At 46.3% G+C, this 25178-nt stretch overlaps 1 protein-coding gene across 36 annotated transcripts in view; it reads left to right on the forward strand.

The window, feature by feature from the left end:
* Nucleotides 1–25178, forward strand: part of Kalrn (kalirin, RhoGEF kinase) — a 605866-nt gene that overhangs the window by 392283 nt on the left and 188405 nt on the right. For all 36 annotated transcript variants that reach the window (XM_039088642.2, XM_039088658.2, XM_039088661.2 and 33 more), the window contains 8 exon segments: nucleotides 742–811; nucleotides 3302–3391; nucleotides 7845–7937; nucleotides 12210–12321; nucleotides 14154–14344; nucleotides 14782–14883; nucleotides 15950–16092; nucleotides 19124–19226. In XM_039088642.2, coding sequence (XP_038944570.1) covers nucleotides 742–811; nucleotides 3302–3391; nucleotides 7845–7937; nucleotides 12210–12321; nucleotides 14154–14344; nucleotides 14782–14883; nucleotides 15950–16092; nucleotides 19124–19226 — 904 coding nt within the window.

The following is a 25178-nucleotide window of genomic DNA, read 5'->3' on the forward strand; positions in this document are numbered from 1 at the left end:
TTCATCTTGGGACTGTATACATATTATGTATACATATATAATATTTATTATACATTATAAGCATCATATATATTTATTATACATTTGCTGTATAGAACTATATATAGGCATATATAATATATGTGTGTATATAATATATACTGTAATATATAATACTGTAAATAGATATAACATATTTATAATATATTATATATATTTATATTATGGTTTACTCAAAGTAGTTGGAGTAACAAAATAAATATTTATTACACATTATAAGCATCATATATATTTATTATATATTTGCTGTATAGAACTATATATAGGCATATATAATATATGTGTGTATATAATATATACTGTAATATATAATACTGTAAATAGATATAACATACTTATAATATATTATATATATTTATATTATGGTTTACTCAAAGTAGTTGGAGTAACAAAATAAATTCAGAATTGCTGATAAAATGAAAAATCTGATACAGCTACTATATTTCATCATCTATTTTTATCTCAAATTCATGAACCTCTAGAGGGAATGGGGAGGGGCTATTTTAAGTAGCACTGGTCAGTCAATCACCGTACATTTTAATTGAACAAGTTTCCAACATAAAAGCTAACTCCTCGCCTCACTTATAGAGCATAGCATCCACGTGTAACTGGGCCGAGATTGTTACGTTGACCCTAGTACAGTCCTGTAAGTGGGGTCCTCTAGACCACGGTGTCTGACACAGCCTTTCTCTCCCTTCACAGCATCTTCCTCAAAGAGCTGGAGAAGTACGAGCAGCTGCCTGAGGATGTGGGACACTGCTTTGTTACCTGGGTAACCAATCTAAATTCCTCCCCTACTGTCGATGTTTCCAGGGGTACCTCGTGGAGCCTCTGCCCCATATCTGGCCTAAGGATTGCCGTGACTGCCAGTCTCTCTTGGGACCAGGTGCTGCAAAAGGCACCACGAGTAGTTCTGTGAAAGGTACCACATCTGGAGTACAGAGCCATCCCTGGGAAAGCCTATGACGTCACTCAAGATCCACCTCTACCTCTCTAGGAACTTTCTTAGATGATGAGGTCAGGAGAGTAGGACAAGACCAGCACCCTGGGAGCAGCCCAGTCTACCAGATTCTTTTTCGGGACGTAGATTTAGAAGTTAGAACTCACAGACACCATCTGTCTAATTATGGGTTACACTGTTTTTCTCAATAGAGAAGAACAGAATCCTGCTCTCTCCACCCCAGTTTTGACTGACAGGATGAGTGTGCGGCTGCCCTCACTCTCACTGCCCTCGACATGGATGGAGTCGGTGGGCCAGGTGGACCAGCTTCTAGACATCAGAACTGGAAAATTAGACATCAGGAGTCTCCGCAGGACACACCATTCTGAGCTCAGGCTCACGGATACAAATTCAGAGAGCTCTGAAAGTCCAGTTATAACACCAAGGGCAACTAAGCATCCTCCCCAGACCAGGAATTCTGCTCTGGAATAATTATTTCGTGGTAATCTGTACCCAGAATGGTTCCTCGGAATTTCTTCACAGTCTGGGGAGCTTATGCTTAGGAACAAACAGAATGACAGGTGTGTTTTAGATTTCAGACCTGAGCCTATCTTAGATAAGAGGCAGAATAACCACTGAAATGTGACAAGCATCCCAGCTGTCCCCACACCTCAGGACCTGATTCCCACCCAGGCCTTCTTTTCATGACTTCTTCGAGTTTGCCCTAAGCATACTTTCCTTTCTCACAACCTCAGACCGCCATCTCATTTTGGCCAGTGTGTGAGTTGATGCATAGCTCCTAAAGATGCTGGTAAAATAAGTTTATAATCCCCTACACCAACAATATAGAGAAAAACAAGACTGAACATCAATAAAAGGATTATTTTGTGTTACTTTAGGCAATTTTGGGGTTCCCTTTGAAATCAAAAATAAGTATGGCTTGTCATCTGTTAGTGATAATCACTAACTCCTAAGTCATTTAAAGCCCTAAAATTTGTTTCAGAAAAGCTTTAATGATACCAGTGATGTCTTTACATCACCCTCTCAGGAAAGGATATCCCAGGTATTCAAAAGACAGAAATGAACAGTGGTTCACCAATGGAAAAAATGCATTTGAAATACAGCCACCCCGCCTCCAAACAACAGAATAGCAACTGGTTTCCTCCGGTTTTCTTCCATGACCTTATTTCTTTCTTTCTTTCTTTTTCTTTCGAGTTTTTTTTTATTGGTTATTTTGTTTATTTACATTTCAAATGTTATCCCCCTTCTGGGTTTCCCCTCCGAAAACCCCCCATTCCATCCCCCCTCCCCCTGCCTCCACGAGGGTGTATTTTCAAAATTCATCTTCTCAGTGGAGAGGTGAGGTCATGGGGTCTGGGGCTTGAGGTAACAAACTCTTTGGGAATCATTGTTCAGACCCTGACAGTGGGTGAGGGGGTGTTGGTGTTAGTAACTCCCAAGCTCCCTCTAGTGAAGGCATTTGGAACATAAGCGGATCTCCCTCAGAGCGTTTATCACTTTGTTGTTGCATCTGTCTTGAAGGGGCAAGGATGGCCTTCTTTCGTTCTTTTCCAAAAAAAAAAAAAAAAAAAAAAGATTTTGATTGTTGATGATTTAAAGTGAGGGTAATTGATATGTAAGTTCTACACAACTTCAGAACACATTACAATTTTTCTTTCTTCCCAACAATACCAATAGCCTGGTATTAAAAGTTCAGCAGGCTTTTTCAATGAGAGAAAAGGCATTCCAGCCTTTTAGCAAACTGTGGGCTGGGATGCACGTGGTACTTTCCATAAGGAATTCAGTCTCTGTACAGCAATGCTTGGCCCTTTAGGCATTGTGAGGAAGGGAAGTGTAACGGCTAGCTTTATGTCAACTTAGCACAAGCTAGAGTCATTTGAAAGAGGGAGCATCAATTGAGAAAATGTTCCCACCAGATTGGCCTGTGGACAGACAAGTCTGGGGGCGTTTCCTTGACTGTTGATGTGGGAGGGATAACCTCACCGTGGGCATGCCCACCCCTGAGCTGGTGGCCCTGGGTGCTGTAAACAGGCTGAGATAGCCATGGGGAGTGAGCCAGTAAACAGCTTCCCTTCATGGCTTCTGGGTCAGTTCCTGCCTCCAACCTCCAGCCTCCTGCCTGAGTTCCTGCCCTGACTTCCCTGGATGATGGACTACAAGCTGTAACATGAAATGAACCCTTTTCCCCCCTGTGTTCTTGGTCATGCATGGCCTTTTACCACAACAGTAGAAAGCCTGGGAGAAAGTAGACAGGGAGGGACCAATGGGTGCTTATCTTTGGTTGTCTTTGTTCTTTTTCAGGCAGACAAATTTCAGATGTATGTCACCTACTGTAAAAACAAGCCTGATTCCAACCAGCTGATCCTGGAGCACGCAGGCACCTTCTTTGATGTAAGCTGTGGCCTTCTGTTGTCAACAGTCCTGAGGTGGGAGGGGAGAGGAGGAAATAGAAGGGAGGGTAAGGGAGGGGAGGGAGGGGAGGGGATGGAGTGAGGGAGGGGAGGGAGAGGAGGGACACTCCTTTGCTTTGGGCTGAGTGCCTGCCCTTTCTTCCTTGTTCTTCTTTCCTGGCCACACTAAACCTTTATCTCGTGGGTAAAATATTTTAAAACTAAAACCAAACGGTATTCGTCTTCAGTTTTGCCCCGTCCTGTCTCAAGTGTGATTTTGATGAGGCAATATTTATCCTATGTTTCGATACCAAACCTAGCTAGACATAAACCTTGTGTTTACAGGTGGGATGGTATAGCTCATGCTGCCAAGGAGTTTTATTTTCTCAATCGTAGAGATCCAAAGGTGTGGTCCCTGAGCCAGGCCCATTTGCATCACCTGAGGTCTTTCTGACGTACAAATTCCCCACTCCAGAGCCTAGCAACCTGAGTTGTAAGGAGTCCACTGGTGTCTTTGATACCCGCCCCAGTCTGTGATCCACTTCACTGATAATGTCTGTCTGTACTGTGGCTATGCACTGGAATTTACCAGCCATCTTTGACGAATACTGACTCCTGACTCTGCCATGCTTGCCCGATGCTATGACATGTGTGTAGCTGGTATTGAGGTAGCAGATGTTGTGCAGCCAAAGCTGAACACTGTCGTCATGGATATCAGGAGATTGGAAGGCTGGAATCCTCTGCTTCCTCAGAACTTTGAATGTTGGATGAGCGCAGTCTTGGGGGATCAGTGGGACAGATCCGTTTAGTGTTGGTCTCCCCCAAAAGAGAATGGCCTATTTGTTAGAAAGTAAACAGATCAAAAGGCACTGAGGGGGCACAGGGGGAGACAAGAAATTAAAAATAAGGAAAAATGAAAGTCAGCGAGCAACAGACTAGCACTGATGGCCTCTGCTAGTCCTGTCAGAAGTGACAGAAACCCCTTCAGCAGTGTGTGACAGCCATCAGCCCATCTTGTAGCCTCACTGCATTCATTGCTTCTGGGGCGTCTTCTATTGCATGTAAGGTAGCAGGCGAAGCCCCTAGGAGAATATAAAGGCATTGCAACCGGGGTCTTGTACTCCAGTTTACGGAATAAACCTCTTGAGCATCATTCTAGGCTGAAACCACCAGAGCAGGCTGGTTCTGTGGCGATCTTGTTGCTACCATGAAGGGGTAGTTTGAGTGGGAGAAGCTAGGTAAGGAGCAAACTTAAATAGAATAGCTTTTTAAAATAGAATTCATTTGGAAATGGCCTCAGGAGTCTGGAATTGGAATTGCTGGGGTAAAATACTAGTCTAAGGAAAGTACTTCTCTACGCTGATACCAGGATTTACTGGATATTATATTGGATTCTCTGTACCAATGCCTCCCTTGATTGGCAGTGCATTTCCTTAAGATGCCCCTGGTTGGTTACTCATCAGAGTTATCCAGAAGGGTCTTTTTGAAGTTGTAAATGGATCGCGCCCTTCTTTCTTCCACTTAGCATTTTAATAACGCAATTTCTGTGCCCTCAACATGCCTCAGATACGTCGGTGTTTATGCTTGCCCAGCATTTCCTCGCCTAAGATTGTCTCCCACACAGAGACACCCATACACATGCAAACACCTCAATATGTACATACACATCATGCTTAAGATTTATTCCTGCCCTTCACAAAGTCAAATGCTGCATCCTGCACAAACCCAATACCTTATGCATACCCTGAGCTTTGTGTCTCCGTCATAGAATGTGTGGCAATTCACCAACAAATGCCCCTTCCTGCACACACACTCCAACCAAGACCCTTGAACTGGGTAGTGTACTCTTGATTCCTGTTTGTACATTTTTCCATGCCTGGTATCATATACTATTTCCCATTGTCCTACTTTCTCTGTGTCCCTATTTCTAGCCAGTTTCTGATAAAGGAGATGGGGTGATATTGATCATACTAACTTAACCTGTCACCTTCATGAGCTCCAAATTTTAAAAGCAAATCGTTCATAATCCACTCGCCTGCGGCCATGACATTGAGATTTTAGTGAGTGTCTTCTGAGAACTTCTGAGCTGCCATGTCTAGGACAGGACAAGAGTGGTTCCAGTTTTTAGACCTTCCTGATGACTTCAGTCCTACTCAGGTGACACAAGCCTTGTCGCCTGGCAGTTGTCAGCTTGTCGGTCTAGAGCAGTTGCCCCCCATGTGATCTGTTAGTGTTACCCAGGAAGCATTCCTAGACCACACAGACTCTGATTGGAACCCCAGAGGGCAGTGTACAGCTGCTGCTCTCTCCAGCACTGCAGCTCTTACAGAGAAGCTCGGATGGGCCACACACCATGTCTGCTTGGTCACTCCAAGCCATTGGCATCTTACAGAGATAGATTAGTGCAGCATATCCTAAATGTGTTAAGTGGTTATGGAATATGTCACCTGCAAAAAAAAAAAAAGGACACCTCGAGTTTGCATTTTCAATGCTGGACTGTGCTATTCAGTGTTCTTGCTCCACGGGAAAATCTACCCTCCCTCGGAGAAACATAACTATCACCAATGACTTCTGCTGGAAGTCCCCCAATTTTTAAATATCTTTTTATTTTATTACTCTAGCAATTACCATATGTTGAATATGAAATATTACATTACAGCTTAAGAGTAAAGTCGTCTGGGATCCTAATATTGATCTCTGATCTCCACATACACATGTGTGCATGTACACACAAGTGGACATGTATAAACACACATATACTCCTCAGAAAAATACTTATACACATTTTAGCTGTTAACAGACCCCCCAACCCCAAAAAAGCACAAGTCATCACTAACTCATTTTCCATATCTACAGCTCTATCCTGCATGGACGTTTCATATGAATGGCATATATAATATGTGGTGTTTGTCACAGGCGCCATTGATCAGCTGATGGACATCTGGGTTGTCCCTGTAACGTCCCTTTTCATTCCCCTGGGTCCATCTTGGGATGGCATTGCTCAGTCACATGGTGACGTTTTATTTATGTACCTGGGCTCTGTGAGAACCTCCTAGTTTGTCTGTTTCTCTAGTCTCTTCCTGCTCTTCTGTGGTCAGCACTGTTAGCCCCTCTGAAGTTGTCACTGTGTATCTGCTCCCTTTAAGATCTACACTATTTTGCCATTGAAAACCTGCCTTCAAATCCTTTTTATTTCCAACCGAGCTCCACCAGTAGCCAGCCCAGCTTTGCTTCCCAGCTCCTACTTTGGTTCCTTTCCTACTCTTGAACCTACTTCCTTTACTCCCTTCCTCTGTGCTGAGGTGTGCTCATTTCCTAACACAGTGAGAACTGCGCAGGTCCAAGCTTTATCTCTACTAACCTCCCTTTCCAGTGCTATCTTTTCATTGGCTGTGACAGACTCTGTGTCGTTTGCTGTTCTCTAGTCTCTGGGTTGCACGGTCCCAGTTAGATGATAAGGCCCTTGAGTACAGGGACTAATCTATGCCCCCCTCTACACTGAGACTCAGAAGGTTCTCAGCTTGAGGATGGATTAATAGGTGAGACCAGAGGCGCCAACAGCACCTAAAAGCCACGGTGTTGACTGGGGCGTGAGCTATGAGGATGCTCACCGTGCATAACACTGGAGAGTGACTCTGGTTTCCAGCTCAGAAGCCCTGAGGAAGGAGAGAGCTGTTGCTGACTGTAGTGAGAAATGTGTGAGAGACAGAGAGATGATCTAAGCTGGGATGAACCAAGTCCCAGTGGGGGAGGGGGCTGCTAGGAAGAGCTTTGCACATAAGGAGGGTGATGGCAAACAAGACTCTCCTGTTCTGGCTCTCCCGGCTCTCCCGGCTCTCCCGGCTCTCCCTGGCTCCTCTACTGCCTGTTTTCTAACTCTAGGCTTGACTCATTTTCTCCCTCTGTCTCACCTCTGCTCCCCTTCAGTCTCTTACTGACTCTCACTCTTTTCTCCCGTTATCTCCCAGTGCTGTCCCATTTCTTCATCTGTTTTGTGAACCCACTTCTTTCCCAAAGCCTTCTCCCTTTTCACTGCCAGTTCTCAACTTCTCTCAGTCTCTGCATCTCTGTCTCTCTTGTTGGTCTCTCTTGTTCTCTCTCTCTCTCTCTCTCTCTCTCTCTCTCTCTCTCTCTCTCTCTCTCCCTCCCTTCCTTCCTCCCTCCCTCTTCCTCTTCCTCTTCCCTTCCTGTCCCCCTCTTCTGTCTCTCTCTTTCTCCCACCTCTCTCTTTCCATCCCCTACTAAACATCTTGTGAATGTCTACCATCTATTTTTTTCTTTCTCATTACCCTCTCTTCCTCCTTTTAGAGCATGCATGCCCATGCACACGCATACACACACACACACGCACATGCACACGCACATGCACACGCACACACACACACACACACACACACACACACACACACACACACACCATTCTCTGTCTCATTACATCTATTTTCATCCTGCAGGAGATCCAGCAGCGGCACGGGCTGGCCAACTCCATCTCTTCCTACTTAATTAAGCCTGTCCAGAGAGTTACGAAGTACCAGCTGCTCCTGAAGGTACCGCTCCTCCCCGCCCAACCCTCTCTCCTGACCAGAAGACTGCTGACAGTGGGCAGCCCGCATAGGGAAGCCTTTTCTCTACAGCAGAGCCTCAGTAGAGCCCACACCACCGTTGCTGGCTCGAGACCGTGTGTCCTATCCCACAGACTTCCACATGTTTGTTTGGAGGCAGAGATAAAAGAAAAGGCTGTGGGGATGAGTTGTAACTAATTTTCACCTCCAGCTACCATTGCAGACTCTAAGATTATCACCTCAGATACTGGACAGCTCTGCCCATCCTTCCTGAGCAGATTTCCTCTTCCTCTTCCTCCTCCTCCTCCTCTTCCTCCTCCTCTTCTTCCTCTTCCTCCTCTGGGCTTCCTACTTGCTGGAGTCAAGATGGAGGTCTTGAGGATACCGTGCTCTCTATGACCATTGGCATCTTCCATCTCCTTGACTACTATGTCTGTGAAAATCAGTTATTGACAGAAAATAGCCAAAAAAGTTGTATTAAACTCAATGACATCTTGAATTGTAGAGACCTGTTTATTAAGAGTACTTCTGAAGTCAACCAAGACCATGGATTTTCAAACACTAGTTTTTAAAAGTTCAATAATCAGATTATGTAAAACACTAAGTCAGTTGGGTTTATCTTTCTTATATAAGATGTGCCCATATTCTAAAAATAATATTTCTATAGGAAGCCAGGAAAATTGATATAGACAATTCAATCTAAATAGGCCTATATTCATTCTTGACGCGTCGGGGTAGAGGTTTTCTGCCTTTTGAATATATCATTGATTGTTCATGTAATGAAAAGGACAAAAGAGTAATTAGTGAGCTTGTAGAAAATGGCATAATTGCAAAGGAAAATTAGTTCCATGTTTAGAGACAGCAGCAGAATCTTGCACAATCTACCTTCCCCAAACCTGAAAGCCATTCTGACTTTCAGACCCAAGATTCTCCTCCCACATTCCCCATCACAGCCCCACTACCCAAGTCCCTGGGGCGGGGTCAGTGACCACGGTTCTTCATGGGAGGCTTAAGGTGGTGCACGCTGCTCGGGGAAGCGTGCCAGTGCTATTTTCCTGTTTTCTGTGTGAGGGCAGAGCTATACAACCAGCCTTCCCTCCAGCACAGGCACACAAACCATTCGGCCTAGCAGAATGGCTTGGAAAGAGAATAGCATCATATGCTGGGCTTTGCTCAGCATGGGGATCATTAGTGTGGGATAGATTGTGTGCGTGACATGTTGTGGAGTAGATTACGTGGGTGACATGTTGGCTCTTGGGGCAGAATTGCTTTTGCTTCTTTATCTTTTAAAGTTTTCACATGAAGACCAGAAATTCCCATAAAGTCTCAGGGCAAGGAGACTCTTTCCTAAAAGCTCAGTGTGGTTCTGACCCTTAAATTCTCAGAGTCTGAATCTCAGTTTGTACACTGTATCCTAGAACTCCATGAACAGCATTCTCCTTCCCTGTCCTGCTTGATGCTTGACCCTTCTGAGGTAGCTTTCTTGTGATGATAGCCTTTTGCAAAATTGACTTTCGTGTGGTCCTGGAGAGATGCCCTGGCAGTTAAAAGGCTCTGCTGGCAATTTCTTCCAGAACACCTGAGTCCATCCCCAGCACCTACATGGCAACTCGGAATTGTCTCTAACAATTCAATGGCCTCCCTGGTGCCAGTCATGCAAATGATACACAGACATACATAGAGGCAGAACACCCGTTCACAGAAAATAAAATCATTTTTTAATTTTATTCTTAAAATCGACTTTTGTGGCTTTCGATTTCTGTATTACAAAGCCTTTGCAGGAACTGATATAGGGTTGGAAGCTTTAAAAGAAAATAGATACTGGTGTTCGTAGCCACACTGCCCATCTGAAATCTACTAAGATGGTGTTCTAAGAGAAATACCACCATTCTCCTCTCCCCTTTAGCCCCGTAACAATGAAATTCCCTAATTATGGGAGTTGTGTTAGAGAGGTTTGGAAGGGAATGGAGTTGGAATTAGTTGGGCTCTGGACTGCCACTCCAGAATTAAGTGTTTTGGGGTATTTATACAGGGAATTGAGTGGCAAACAAATAAGGTAGCAGTGACTTTATTGCAAGGAAGCCGTGAAATTGTTGTAAAAAGGTAATTTTAGCCTCTTTAAAATGTGCTGGTGGCAGGCTTACCTGATGGGTAAAAATAATGTGTGGAGCTTTACTATAAATAACACGGCATTTATTTTCTCTTTGAAGTCAGTTTAATTCCAAATAAATTGATCTTTAATTATCAGTATCCTCTGGGGCTCATCACTTAGCTATTACAGGAAAGTGGAACCGTGTCGTTTGGAGTGTTTGATGTTCTGCCTGTAAATCTGCGGCTGCTGTCCTTTGCGGAGCCTAAATTAAATGTGCAGACCCCTCCTTATCAGGAAGGACTGCCCCGGCCCTGGAGAACGCATTGGCTCCGGGTAGATCGGTAGACTTGTTAAATTGCTTAGGGGACTGAACTAATTGGTGCTTCCTGTTGCCAACGGAAGCATATTTCTCATCTGTCCTCCGTGCTTTGCTTTAGGCACTCCTTGATTAATATTTGAGATCAAAGTTAGGAGGGTGACAGTTAGGAAAGGGTGGGGACACCAGAGAACTTCAGGTGGGAGAAGCTAAGTTTCAGTACAATGCCGACATTATGTCATCTGGAAATGACAGGACCAAGAACTCCAACCAACTTCCCCCAAAGGGTGCTCTTCCTGAGTGCCCCAGCCTCCTTTAATCGTATGGAAACATCTCCAAGATAACTCAGGTCCAGAGGCTGGAGTTTTGTTTCAGAGCCTCACTTTTTCCCCCGGGAGAAAGCTTTACTAATAAGCTTGATGGAGTAGATAATCCCAATACCGTGGTAAAGCAGGGAGGCGCCCAGAACCATGGGTGAGGTTCCTGTCCCTTTCCTGCCCCATCAGATGTGCTCTGCCCAGGTCAGCACACAAGATCTCCCAGTGATAATGTGCCTCTCGGTCTCACTTAACCTGCAGAAACATAGTTGCTTTTTAGTTAGAGACCCAGCAAGCTAGCTCCTGTGTCACTTTCTAGAGAGCTGAGCTGTTAAAGGCAGGTCTGATCCCTACAGGAAGTGCTGCCAGCCAGATACATCTGGCTTCAGAGCATTCCATACCCTCCTGCCGGCAATTACCTGTAATTTATTTGCCAGGAGACATCATAGTTACACTTACAAGATTTGAACTCATTTTCTTTCCAAACGCATCTTTTTTTGGGGGGGGGGGCATTCCAAATGGTCTTGCCACTAGATGGCTGGAAAGATGGTTTCCTCTACGAAGCAGACACTGTGTATCTGTCATTGGGATTTTGATGAGTGAGACTGCAGCGGAAAGGTGAGAGTCAAGAGCATGATGCCCAGGAAGTGTTGCAAGCCCTGTCCTAGGAGGGGAAGTGTGCAAAGGACATGTGGACAGGCTAGGAAGTGTGCAAAGGACATGGACAGGCTAGGAAGTGTGCAAAGGACGTGTGGACAGGCTAGGAACTGTGCAAAGGATGTGGAGAGTCTAGGAAGTGTGCAAAGGACGTGGACAGGCTAGGGTGGCGACACCCAACCTGTGCATTCAGTCTACATCCCAGGCCTTGCTTGGCCCCCTTGAAGCTACATTCATCTTCACCCCAGTCCCCTGTGTGGGTACCAAAGTGCTCGCCTGCCATCTCATTCATCGGCCCCAGGTCAGATAGTCCTGATCCTTGCCACTCTAAACTCTGACCTGTCACAAATCTGTAACATCTCTAGCCTCAGCTTGCTCCCAGCAGGATGGAACTCAGTACTCATGTAGTAGAGGCTGGACCTAAAAGTAATGTCGGCCATGGGCAAGCAGAGATCCACAAAGGCGGTGCCACACACCCTCTGCTCCTTCATGCCTTCCCTTTCGGTCCCCCTGCACTGCGTCTCTGCAGCACGCTTCACCGGATTCATCCCCTCTCTAGGAAGGCAGAACTGCAACAGAGCACTCCAGGTTTAAAACCCTAGCCTTTGGAAACTGGGTTGGAGTGGTTTCATTTGGACCCAATAAAACTCATCTGGTCTTTTGAGGGGTTTTTTGTTTTGTTTTTGTTTTTGGGTTTTTTGGGGGGATTGCAATAATCAATAATCCCCATCTTATTTTTTTTAATAGCTCTCTCTGAGGGAGCTGTTACAGACATAGTGAGGCTGGTGTATAATTTACTCGGTGGCTTAGAAAAAGGAGGGTTTTGGGAAACCTGGGAGATGATCCTAATCGTGTCTGGACTTTTTTCCCCCCAGGAACTTTTAACTTGCTGTGAAGAAGGGAAAGGGGAGCTCAAGGATGGCCTGGAGGTGATGCTCAGTGTCCCCAAGAAAGCCAATGATGCCATGCATGTCAGCATGCTGGAAGGTAGCTGACCCCAGTCCTCCTGGGACTCCGCCTCCACTCCTAAGACCAGGGAATCTGCGTTATGGAGGGAGGTGGCATGAAGTCAGGCTAGGAACAAGCCTGGGAAAGAGGAGTCAAAACCAATTTGTTAAATGGGCCCCCAGCCACCTGTGTGAGGAGCGCCACAGAGCAGCATAGCTAACACTGCCTCCAGGTGCCACTTAGCTGTGTGCACACCTTGTTGTCCGTGAGATATTCCAGTGCAGGCTGTGATCTTTACTATAACTATAAACCAGAGCCCCGCAGACCTGCTCATATACATAGCATTTGTATTTCCTTCACAGTCAGACTAGCAGGAAATACTGGTTACACACAGTGAATTTAGTGTGATAGCAACCTTACACACATGTGCTAATGTGCACGCGTGCGCACACACACACACACACACACACACACACACACACATGCACACTTTTTTTCAGTACTGAAATTGAAACCAAGCCTTGTCCACGCTCAGCTATATCTACAGCTTTTTTTGCTCAAGTCTCACTAAACTGTCCAGACCGGCTTTAAACAGTGATCCTTTCCCAGCCTACCGAACACCTAAAATTATAGGGGTGCGCCAGCAGGCCCAGCTTCTTTAACATAGAAAAGAACAGATAACAAAAATTTACTTTTATGGTTATTTTTAATCGAATAGTTAAGTGGCATCCAATATATTGACATTCTTGTGCAACTAGTCTTTGTCCTTCCTGGAAGCTGAGGAAAGCCCAGCTATGCGACCCTGACAGACCTCAGTCAGCAAGAACTGTGTTCTTGGCATCTAGAACAAGTATAGTATGAAGTAAGGCTCGTGCGACATGGCCTTCGTGCTGTAAACCAGATGCATGGAGGAGCAAAGCCGGGGTGAATTTGACAGCTGGGGAAAGACTTCCAGTCTCACAAGCAGATGCTAAGCAAATAAGCTTGTGGCTGCTCCTTCTCCTCTGGCATCACCTCACAATATGTCCTTTGCCACTACTGTCATCTGAGAGACTTGGTGTCTCAGTACTTCCTGGACTACCCTCAGTGCAAGAATACACTAAGGCAGTGGCACCAATGGCATTCATTGGCTGTAGACCAAGTGCAGAAAGGGCTCTGAAAGAGCTCCTGTTGTCACAGTTTATCCATCCCTTTCATTTCTGTGTACACCAGGTTCCCCAATGCCGGGTGTCCTCCTTTAGAAGAACCCCATTCGTCCAAACTGTCCCTTACGCCTAGTCTCAATGCAGCCACTCCAGTGCGGTCTGTGGGCCTGTGCAGTTGAGCTGGTTGAAAGTGCACATTTGTGGACTTGCCTCACACCCACTAAATCAAATCGCTTGGATAGAGAAGGGTGTTCAGAATCCATGTTTTCACATGATTTCCAGGCGAAAGACTCGATGTAGTATAGAAAATATTGCTCGCTGTTCAGGAGCAATAAATAATCCTAAGGGTGGAATACAAGAAATGAGGCAATGACAAATACAGCAGAAACACGCATATCCCACCAGACAGGGCTCTACCGAAGCCCCACTCAGAGCTAGGAACAATGGAGCTATAAAGAAGCTCTAGGAACTGCCCCCCAGCTCCTTTCACATTGGGAGGGGGAGCAACCCATGGGACCATTCAGAAAACCTTACTCATATTGCACATGTATATAGGAGACATGGTGCAGGGAATGGGTAACGGGAAATGCCTAAGTACGGTCGTCTAGGCAGATGTGCCATATTAGATCTCTATGCAGGCTAACAGCCAACAAGGGGGACTACAACACAGCCTCCCCTGAGTGTAGTGTTTTAAGAAACTCCATAGGGCACATGGGTGTTTTTCAGGGTTCGATGAGAACTTGGATGTACAGGGGGAGTTGATTCTCCAGGATGCCTTTCAAGTGTGGGACCCAAAGTCGCTGATCCGGAAGGGGCGGGAACGGCATCTGTTCCTCTTTGAGATCTCCTTGGTGTTTAGCAAAGAGATCAAAGACTCTTCAGGACACACGAAATATGTTTACAAGAACAAGCTACTGGTAGGTGGGGCAGGCGGGACAAGACAAGATTCCCTGCTTCCATAGAACCCATGGGCAGGAAGGGATACGGACATGTGCAGCTCACCTCTTCCCTACTTCTCTACTCGAAACCCTTCCAGGACAAAGACTCAGGCTTCCTACTTGGAAAGCTCCCTTCCACATCCTCCACTTCTTTCTCTTAGAGTTCAAAGGTCTTTCTGTCTCCTTTTAGCACCTTCCTCTTCGCCATCCCTCCCGATACCTGCTAATCAGGCAGATGCCAGCAGGTCCTTTCATCCTGGGTATATGAACGAAGCACCTAGTCTATTGAAGCCTGATTGACAGAAGCCCCTCCCTCGGCCCTCTCCTCTTTGTTGCCTTCCCCTTCCTACCCCAGCCCTAAGTTTCCCCCACTGCCCTCCCCTTCCCCGCCTCTCACAGGCATTTCCTGTCTACAGACCTCAGAGCTGGGTGTGACCGAGCACGTAGAAGGTGACCCCTGCAAATTCGCCTTGTGGTCTGGGCGCACCCCATCCTCAGACAATAAAACAGTGCTCAAAGTAAGTACTGCTCTCTTCTGTCACAGAACCAGGGTTGGGGTAATTAGGTAAAAGACCCTAAAGGTAGGCAGATATTCTCCTTGAGTTCATAGAGGTCAGGGGATCATACATTGGCCTTAACAAGGTCCAGTCAAGTGGGTTCTGTCCATATGTCTCTTTCCAGTGGCAAGAACAACCAACCTTTTAACAAAGTCATCCTGAGTTGCTCTGTCCTTGCTCAGCAGACTGCCCTTAAACATCCGCCATGTACAAGGTGCTCTACTTACTGCCATAAAGAGAACCACATTTAAGATACCAGCCTCATTCTTTGGAAATGTATACTAGAAGTTCCCATATACAGCAGCCTGGGGGTACCCAGGGCTCACTCTCCAGGATCAGACTGGTATTGAGTCCCCGTTCCTGGTGGCACTAGCCTGACTAGGTAGGGTTAGTGCAAATAGAGCGTCCGTTGATCACTTGCTAGTCAAGGAAATGTCCAGCACCAAGGAGCAGATGACACATCTCAGGGAAAAGCTTCAGTGTCCACCCTGAATAGCAGAATAGCTGCTACCTGTCGTGAAGAATTGCCTGAAGAGATCCCAGAAGGCAATGGGATGTTATTGGCATGAGAGCAGTGCTTCTAATAAGCACATTTAGCAGCCTGAACCCCACCCAATACTGACAGTCAGCCTGTGCAGTCTCTATGAGTGTGACAGCTATTAAACATCCTGACATACCATTACCCTGCTGGTAAACAGCCACTGCTTTCAGATGTCACAGTTCCAAGTGCCTCCAGGGCCCTGTAGGATTCACAATTCAAGTAGTAGCCCAGGCCCGGCAGAGAGCAGTAGATCCTGCCCCAGCTCCAGAGCCAATAGCAGATGGGTCAGTGCCTAATAAATTATGAAATATTTTTCCAAGTGCTCCATAAAAAATCTACATTGAGTCTTGAAGTTGCACATCTCTGAGGTCCCCTAAAGATCTGATGTCTTTGGAATGGCAGCTAAGCCTGTAGGGGGAGAGTTGGACGAGGTTTTGTGGGCAACAAGAGCTGGGGTTCTCAATGCTTCTTCCTGTGGCACTCCAGGCTTCCAACATCGAAACCAAGCAGGAATGGATCAAGAACATTCGGGAAGTGATTCAGGAAAGGATCATTCATCTTAAAGGAGCTTTAAAGGAGCCAATCCAGCTCCCCAAAACACCAGCCAAACTGAGGAACAATAGTAAGAGGTAACCAACACCCGTCCCCAACCACTGCTACATCAAGTCACTGAGGGAGGGGGGAAAGGGTGACCCATCATCTCTAGTGGAAATGGCGCCATCCTCCACCTAGGAAGACCCACAGGGTCTGCCGTGGTGAATTCTCCCATCTTTAAGATTCTCGTCACTTACCGTCCATCCATTGCACTCTTTGCCTAAGTGTGCTTCAAGAATGTGAGAGGAAGTATAAGTTGGGTTACTTCTCCCAAGAACCTTCCAACACCCATGTGTTACACATGACTCGCACATAAGAACAGTAGCATCTGGAGAGAGTAAATACTGTCAAATAGGGGACAGTGGTGATCACTGGGGAAGGCTTTGGGGAGAATGGCACCATGAGCAGGGAGGCCTCCACATTGGTCAGAGAGTGAGGAGTTTGTGTGACACTGGCGTAGGGCATCTCTGCAGCTGCTAAGGAGTCCTCTTCACTCACCCTCAGTGACTAATGACTTCAGGAAGAAGAGGACCTATGTGTTGAGCCCTTCCAAACCCTAGCTTCCTCCAAGCCAGTAGATGGCTTCTTAAGTGTTTCCTTCTCAAGTCTCCATGTGCATGATCACTTCCAAGGGCTCTGCTGAAGGCCCTTTGGAGAAAATCATACAATAATTATATATATATAATATATAATATATATATATCAAAGACAAAAATACACAGCACAGTGATGTTCTTAGAGTAATGGTCACTGGTGGCGGTGTGCTTTCCATGCCTCCAAATATGGCATAAGCCAGAGGACTTAGTTGACCTTTCTGTATCAGCTAGGATAAGCAAAATGGAGAGCCACTGCAGTCATGGCATTGGAGTACTAGCACTGAGAGAGGTGGTGACCAGAAGTTGGGTATGACTGAGACAGAGACACCTCCAAAATGATGGCCAAGATCAGATCACTGCCCCATTGCTGCAGGGACCAAGGATGAGTGTATTGAAAAAGGGCCCATCTTAATTTTATATGCTTGGGTCCAGACTATGGCCTTATTTTAATCCTGGAGAGAGAAACCCTGTTTCTGGGAGCTCCCGTTTCACACGGAATATAGAAAGGAGTACAGTATAAAGAATGCACTGTCCAGGACTCTGTGAGAAGGAAACTTAGGTGAGGCTAATGCGAGGGTTGCTCTGAAATCTGAAAGAGTTGGAGAGTTTCTAGAACACACGAAGGGCATGTCTTAGAAATGTCTGCTACCTCCTCTCTGTCCCCTGCTTCTTCTCTTATCCTTCATGGACTGGAGAGGAACCTCACAGACTGCAGAGAACAACCAGGCAGTGTGTCCTGATGAGCTTGGCCTCCAGGATATAGCAGCAGAACTTATGGAGGGCTACGTGGGCCTGGGGGATGCTACCCCCCACTCCTGGGTCAGCCCTTTTAGCCCCCAGAACTGGCTTCATCTGTAGTGGACCAGAAGGATTTATAACTGGCCAAATTGGCAGAAAGCAGATTCCAGACATCTACAGATGGGGGAGGGGGGTGGCTCAGACCATGCAAAAACAACAGATGATCTGAAAGGCCTTTTATTTTTGGTTTCGAAATGTGTCACGTGGTCTCTTTTCACAACAGATTCTGCCTTCCTCCGAATGTGTGGCTTATTAAAATAAGCTGGCATTTCCCAAGCCCACAAGTGGTGGTGAGAAAGTAGTCAACTTAGAAATGTTCTGCCTGGGAGAAACTACTCATTCTCAGGCACATGACATACGCACACACATGCACACACATGGCCACCCTCGTGCACACACTCACAGGTATACCAGACCATAATCGTTTAGACTCAGTGAGGTAGAGTCATTACCTGTGGCACTCTGCCCGTGAGATAAGATTCCCCAGCATCCAGTTCCCCATCTCTCAAGGCTTTTATTCCTCTACAAGCAGCATGGAGTGACTTTTGTGAAAGTGCCCATGGGAATAACAGTGGTTTCCTCTGCTGATCCTTTTAACCGCAGCCCACATCTCCCAAGTTTTCCCTAATGCAGACTAGTCAGCAATTCCCAGGCAACCATTCCTGCTGGGGCTTGACTGGGGGTTCAGCACAGAGTCAGGACACAATCATAAGGAAGAGAGGTGAGAAAGTAATGTGGTGTCAAAGTCGTGCAGTGCTCGGGCCCAGGAAGGGGTAGCACGTGTCCTAATGGCACCAGGGAGCAGAGCTGGCTCAGAGGCTGTCATAGCCTATGCTATCCCCAGGCCTGGAGAAAATGCCTTTCCCCTCTGCATTGATAAGAGCTCATCACCAATAAGTATAAAATCAGTAAGACCCACCAAAGAGAAGATTGTGAATCCTCCATATGCAGGAGCTAAAGATCCATCAGGACTTTGCTAAAGATAACCTTCCCATGAGGAAATAGCCCAACCCATTTTCTCCAGCAAAAGAAATGTGAGTTTAAAAAAAATCCATTTTAAGATTCATGATGCATGCCTATAGTCTCAACTGCTTGGGAGGCTGAGGCAGGAGTCTTGCTTGGACCCAGGAACTCAAGGCTGGTGGGAACAGCATAGCATGACTGCATCTTAGACAAAGAGAAAAAAAAAAGAATACCCTGTCCATTGTTTGTGTTTTCTACACCAGCAGAAACACAACCCCCATCCTAGTCATGTCATGCAGAATCCTGAGCTCTGTGGCTACTGAAAAGGGGCATTGGCTGGCCAGAAGCCCAGGTTCTAAGTAAGATACATCTTCCTCCCGCCTAGGATAGTCCCATTCCTAGATTTTTGTTGTTGTGGTGGTTATTACTTTAATGCCTCATCTGCTGTATGGGCCAGAAAAGACCTAGGGCAGGTGTTGTGCTGTGCCGTGCTAGGTCATGGAGTGATCACGTGCTTCCTGAAATGAATGAGCTTTCGCTGAAATCACTTACGCTGTACCCACTAACAGGATGATGTTACGCAATCCCTGCTAGGACTATCCAGACAGGCACGACTCTGTCAACCCCGCTGGGCAAACCTTGTGTGCTCTCAACCCACAGTGGCTCCCCCCACCCCCACCCCTGTTTCTTTTCTCTCTTCTTCCTGCAGGGATGGGGTAGAGGATGGTGACAGCCAGGGGGACGGGAGCAGCCAGCCCGATACCATATCCATTGCCTCCAGGACCTCTCAGAACACAGTGGAGAGTGACAAGGTAAGACAGAGTCCTAGCCTTCCTTCCCTCTGCCCCAAGTTGTGGTTGGTTTAGCTGGCCCTGGAGAATTGTGCCTCAAAGTCCTTCCGCTCTGGAGCCAAACAACAGGAGCCAGCTGCGTCATGGCTCCAAACGGGAAAGGATGGAGCTGGATTAGGGCAGTCACAGGGAGTAAACAGTGAGAAAGGCAAGGTCTGATCCTTCCAAATCACCCCTGCTGGGCCGCTACACTGCTCTGCCTCAAGAGAATGGACCTCAAAGAGTCTGAGTCTAGAACTGTGTCCCGAGACACAAATGGCTCTGACTGGCTCATACTTACTTACAATGGTTTGATTAGGGCATATCTTAAAATTAGACCAGTGGTTTGGGAAATAGACACATAGACACTACTCAGGAGGGACCTCTGACCCAAAAAGACTCTAGTGGGTAAAAGACACCCTTCCCCGGCCATGTACCCAAGGCTGAGCTCCTGAGAACTTAAGGGCAGAGGAACCCACCAAGAGGATGAAGTCATCCTCTAAGGAAACCTGACCCCTTGTCTCCCACATCTTGGAGCAAGCAGCAAAGGGTGCTCTGAGGGGAAGGCAGGAAAGACATTGTCCCCGTGTGTTTGCTCAAGCTGCCTGAGGAAAGTGATCGTTGGAATCTACAGCAGAGAGAGGAAGGGGCCCAAGGCCTGACTCACTCATGCTCACCTACCCAGAGTCCAGAGTATGAGGTAATCTACCTCTGCATATCTGTCATGTTACTGGTGAAGTTAGACTTCTTCCAGGTCCTGCAGGCCGCTCTTCTGCCTCAGGCAATAGGCCAGGCCTGTTCTTGATTTTAGTCTTTTCTACGATGTGGGTACTTTCCCACATTCACTAGGTTTTTTCCTTACCGGGAATAAACCACACAGTATGGGGACTGTCCCTAGACCTGCTGAGATAAGGACAGCACATCACCCTAACCACACTGAATCACCACACGAGTAGACTCGTGCTCAAGGGCATTCAAGGTTAATTCCATCTGACAGCTGCTTTCATCGTTTAGAGCCATTTTCAGGGGCAGAGTAAATAGAACATTTGAGGGTTTTTTTTTTCTACTTACAAAAATACAAAACTATTTCTATGTCTTCCTGGCTTCTCTGGTCTGTTGTCTAACAGTATAACTAAAATATCCTATGAATAAAAGTGTTCTTTTTTAAAGCAGTCCCTGGTTGGTAAGTCAAGCGTGCTATTGCCCATGTTCAGACATAGACTTCTAGCTTTGTTGTTGGGGGACTCGCCCCTCACAGCGGCTAACCCATCTCCCAGGATCCTGACATATACAGAAACCCCTGACCTGGGCCATTCGTCCATTTCTTTTCTTGCTGGCAAGGTAAGTGAGGCTAGACGACACCTTTGACAGCAGGCTTTTTATTATAAATGAGGGGTTTTAGAACCTATACCTTTCTCTAAGTAAAACGGAGGATCCACCGAGTAACTCACCCAAGAAAATTTTAGTAGTCAGTGTTAAAGCAGGAACTAGAACGCAGGCCCAGCCAGGACCACCGAACACTCAGTGCTGACTGAATCCAGCTGGGCGTTCTTTCTGCACATGCCACACACAGACCAGACACATGCTCCTGTCAAAGCACCTGCCATGTGCCAAACTCTGTGCCGGCTACTGTGGAGAGCTCGCGTGCGCTGTCTGTGGAGTGTGAATCCCCATCCGTGCGATTTCTTGTTTCCTGTTGTCTCTATAGCCAAGCCACCGGTCCCCTATGAGAACATGGGCTGTGTCTGTCTGTCCTCCTGGTATGCAGCAGGGCTTGCGAGTCACTTGTGAACTCGGTGAACATATAATGTACTATTAGGTCTCCAGGGAATACAGCGTTAAGTGGCAACTGAAAGGAGGTTTCCAAAGGTAGCTAAGTGTACAAACATCCTATCTCTTAAGGCAGTAAAGAAACCTAGAACTTCTGAGCAGAGAGCTTAGTGGGCTGGAGTACTTGTCCTCTTAGGAGCATAAGCTCCAAGCCCCCTTCTCTGGCCCTGGGATACAGGCAGTGAAGAAGTTAGAGATTGTGTTCCATATATGAAGCCTAAAAGCCCACTTACTCTCAAACAGTAATGGGCTGTCGATGGATATACAGTGTCCTTTAAAATATTCTCACCCTTCTCCAAACCCAGCAGTGAGGACAAGGCAGCCATGTGGTCCCTGGCGACCTATGTCCCCCTCCAGCGGTGAAATCATCTCACTGAGATCTTGAGTTCGTAGGTGTTACCAACAGGGTCCAGTTCCTTCCATCTCTCCTAGGAGGCAGGAAGCCTAGTTTCCAGGGGACCAGATAAAAGTCTCTGGACTGACTTAGATAAACTGATCAAGGTTGACAGAAGAGTGAATGACAGTGGCTTTAGGGAGGTCAGGGTAGAGACACCTCACAGCAACTAATCATTCCAGCAGTAGATTTTTCCTCAGAGTGTCAGGTCTTCTTCCTCAGATGCGAAGGAATGGTTTGTGTCCATGGTTGGCTGAAGGGCCCTGGGGAGCCCACTTTGGGCTGAGGCACCCCTCCAGCTTCCTGTCATGTTCTGTATGCTGTAGTGTGAGGGAAAGCATTTGAACACAGCTGGATGAATCCCAGCCCTGACACCTCTTCCGTCAGCTTGCCCAGGTTATCATAGGTCAGTTTCCCCATCCACCAAACAGGGTCATGAAGCCTTCTCACAGCATCTGCCTGGTCGCTGCTAACTTTCAGTCTTAGGGTATGAACGCAACGCTTCAGCAGACTGGGAAGAGCTTTGTGCGTTCTCGAGCGGAGTTCCAACCTCTGGCTTCATCGCTGTCAGCAACTGTCAGCAGCTTCTTATCTGTGTTCGTCCTAAAATGACATGCCCACTTCAGCTTACCTCTCTATAAGCCTCTGAAGTCCCAGGCATAAATGTTTGCTGCTAGCCTCGACTCCTCGGTTAGCTTATTGTTAACATACTGTGATCTACTCATGTCTGACATTGAATGATCAGATTTGAACAGTGGTGGGTCCTTGGGCTGTGTAGGTATTTGGAGACTCTCGCCATATCATTTTTCAAATCTTTGAAGGCTATATTCGAAGTCTGCAGATTCTCCAGCTATCGATTATATTAATGTGTTCCCGGATTATTCCATTTCTAGCTACCTTCCTATGGGCTCCCTTCAGCATGTAAATTCTATATAAAATGGGTTATTCAGAGGGGTAAGTAGCCTGCGTATGGGATCTGGCTGTGAATGGTATTGACCATTCTGTAGGGCTGCTGCATTTAGAATTTTTCCTAAAATGGTCATCGTGTCTAGTGAGAGTTCCTAGTACCGCTCATAAAATCTCCATGCCTTTTTTGAGGCCAGACTTAGTTAGGCAGGTGACTTAGTAATTCAAGGGTAGGACAACTTTGTGTCCACTTGGTTCTCTTGTCTAGACTCATCCCTGTGCTCTAGCATGTCCTGATTATAAAGTATTCATTCAATATGTTAGCTACGTCTCACAGAACAATCTTCTGTTCCTTCTCCATACTCTGGCCTTTTAGTAAGGTTAAAGAAAGGGAGCCTTCTTTCTCGGTACCACATGGAAACCCCTTGTCCAGCTCTTCTTTAAGACCTTAAGAGATGGAAATTCTACCACTTTTCCCTGTGGCAGAGGAACTAGGACTGTTGGCTTATGCTGTAGGTTCCCCTATCCTCAGCGAGAACACAGTTTATTATTCATAATTCTGCATTAAACCCTTACAAAGCAGAGCTGAGTGCCTCAGTAAGTAAATCCCAATAATAACTCTCCCAGACTGGCTTTTGTTTGATCCTCAAAAGGATCTGCATAATTAGGCCTTCCACAGGCCTATATTACACAAAAGTGTTATGTCCTCCAGGCGAATGAAAGTTCTTACTTCAGCTCACCGGGGGCCAAACCCGTTCTGTCTATGTGGTACTCCGGGCAAGACACCTCACCCATTCATCCCAAGCCTTTCACCCCTTGAGTTCTGTGGTTTGCTACCACACATCAAATATCTAGATTCACTGAATGCCAGCAATGATGAGGTATCAGTGCAGAAGAATCTTTTTGTAAGGAAGTGGATCCCTTCCAGAGGACAGACATGTGCACTGTGATGAACCTGGTGCATTCATTCAGAGCAGGTACAGTGGATGTTGCCAATAAACATGTATTGAATTAAATATCCCATATCCATCCTGTGAGAAATACTGTCCATACACTGTTAGGCTCTAGTCATGCCCACGTTAACCAAAGAGAGAGAAATTGGAAGGAAATTCATCATGGCTGCTGTCCTCTATGATAACAATAATAAGAAAAAGACACTGCTGGAACACCTCACAGCCAGTGTGTGATCAGAATATGAGAATATGGAATGATCTGGTGTAAGCCAGGATACAGGGTAGATCAGGGATGTTGGTGTGAAATAGGGAATGTGGAGAGGTCTGGAAGCTTGAGGGGTTGACTCAATGGTGTTAACCCTGGATCGTCAGTTCATTGTGGTGGGTTATGACCAGTTTTGTTTCAGTAACTGAGAGGGAAGTCATGGAAACAGCTGTGGCAAGGGCCCAACTAAAGGGGAAAGCACATGATCCCCACAATTCCCTACCACTATGATAGCAGCCATGACATGATATCTATGGCAAGGAAGCCTACCCATAGAAGCCTCATGAATATAGACTACTCTGACATTCATTAGAAGCGAATAGTCTTCACACACCACATAGACACACACACACACACACACACACACACACACACACACACACAAGGAACAGGTATCAGGACACAAGGAACAAAGTGAGAATCAGAGAGAGAACTGTGGCTTTAAGTTGATATCTGTATAAGGACCGGCCTAGTTCCTGAGTTAATGAAGTTGTTTTCCCTGCATTGGTAGCTTGGTGTGGATGTAGCCCTTGGGTAGGTAACTTCATTAGGAATATAACCCCTACCACATTCATCCATTGATACAGACCCAGACCCTGTGTTGGTGCACAGATGGGGCCTAGCCCAACACCAGCATATTCCCACTCTCTTCATCCATGCCCTGTTGTGAAGCCTGCCTGATCTATGTCAGGTGCTATACTCTATGCCGAGAGTACAGCAGTGGGTAAGGGAAGGCCTCACCATCTCCAGCTTTTTTTTTTTTTTCGAGTGTAGGAAAAGAAAACATCCAGAAATAAAGAGAATACCATCTCCATGTCCTGCTTTAAAAAAAATCAGAGATAAATACCTTGTCCATTTTAATTTAGATGTAAACCTTATTCTGGATGGATAAGGGACAGATCACTTAGAGAAAAGGGGAATCTCTTCCATTATAAGAGTTCATGAATGGAAAACCACAAGTCTTATAGAACACAGGTAGAGAAAGAACTTCTCAAAGAATGCAGCCTAAGTCCAATTCCTCATATGTGAAATCTTAACTGAGATTCCCATGCATATGATCCATTGAAGGTATACAAGGTTGTTGTGTTCACATGGTGTTAAGCTCAATCTGATTCCTCCGGAAGCTCCAGGCAGGAATCACCAGCTGTGCACTGCCTGAGCCAAGGGCCTTGGTCTTTTGTGTCAGATGAGCAATCAGTAGGCACAAGAGCTGTGGCTACGCTGTCAGGAAAGATCTAGGTAAGTGCAGTAGCATCTACCCTGGGGAGCATAGTGATGTGGTAGCAGGGCCATGGGTCCTAAGATTAGTCCCGGACCCTACACTGACCTGCTTATGACCTACGGAGGTCACGTTATATCCCAGCTCTGCCTCAGGGTCTATACAAAGAGAGCAGCGACTGTCTTTCCTAGAGCTCTGAAGGACTAGATGAGATCCTATCTGAAGTGTGTGGGGGACTCAGGGACCCAAGAGCCCTTCCACTTTCCCTGTTCTTATACCGAGAACATCTGCTATGCCACCACCTAGAACTAAGACACTGCAGCTGGAGTGTCTGACACGGGCAGGCAGGCAGGCAGGCAGACAGACA

The sequence above is a fragment of the Rattus norvegicus genome, chromosome 11 (assembly GCF_036323735.1).
Source record: "Rattus norvegicus strain BN/NHsdMcwi chromosome 11, GRCr8, whole genome shotgun sequence".
NCBI classification, from domain to species: domain Eukaryota; kingdom Metazoa; phylum Chordata; class Mammalia; order Rodentia; family Muridae; genus Rattus; species Rattus norvegicus.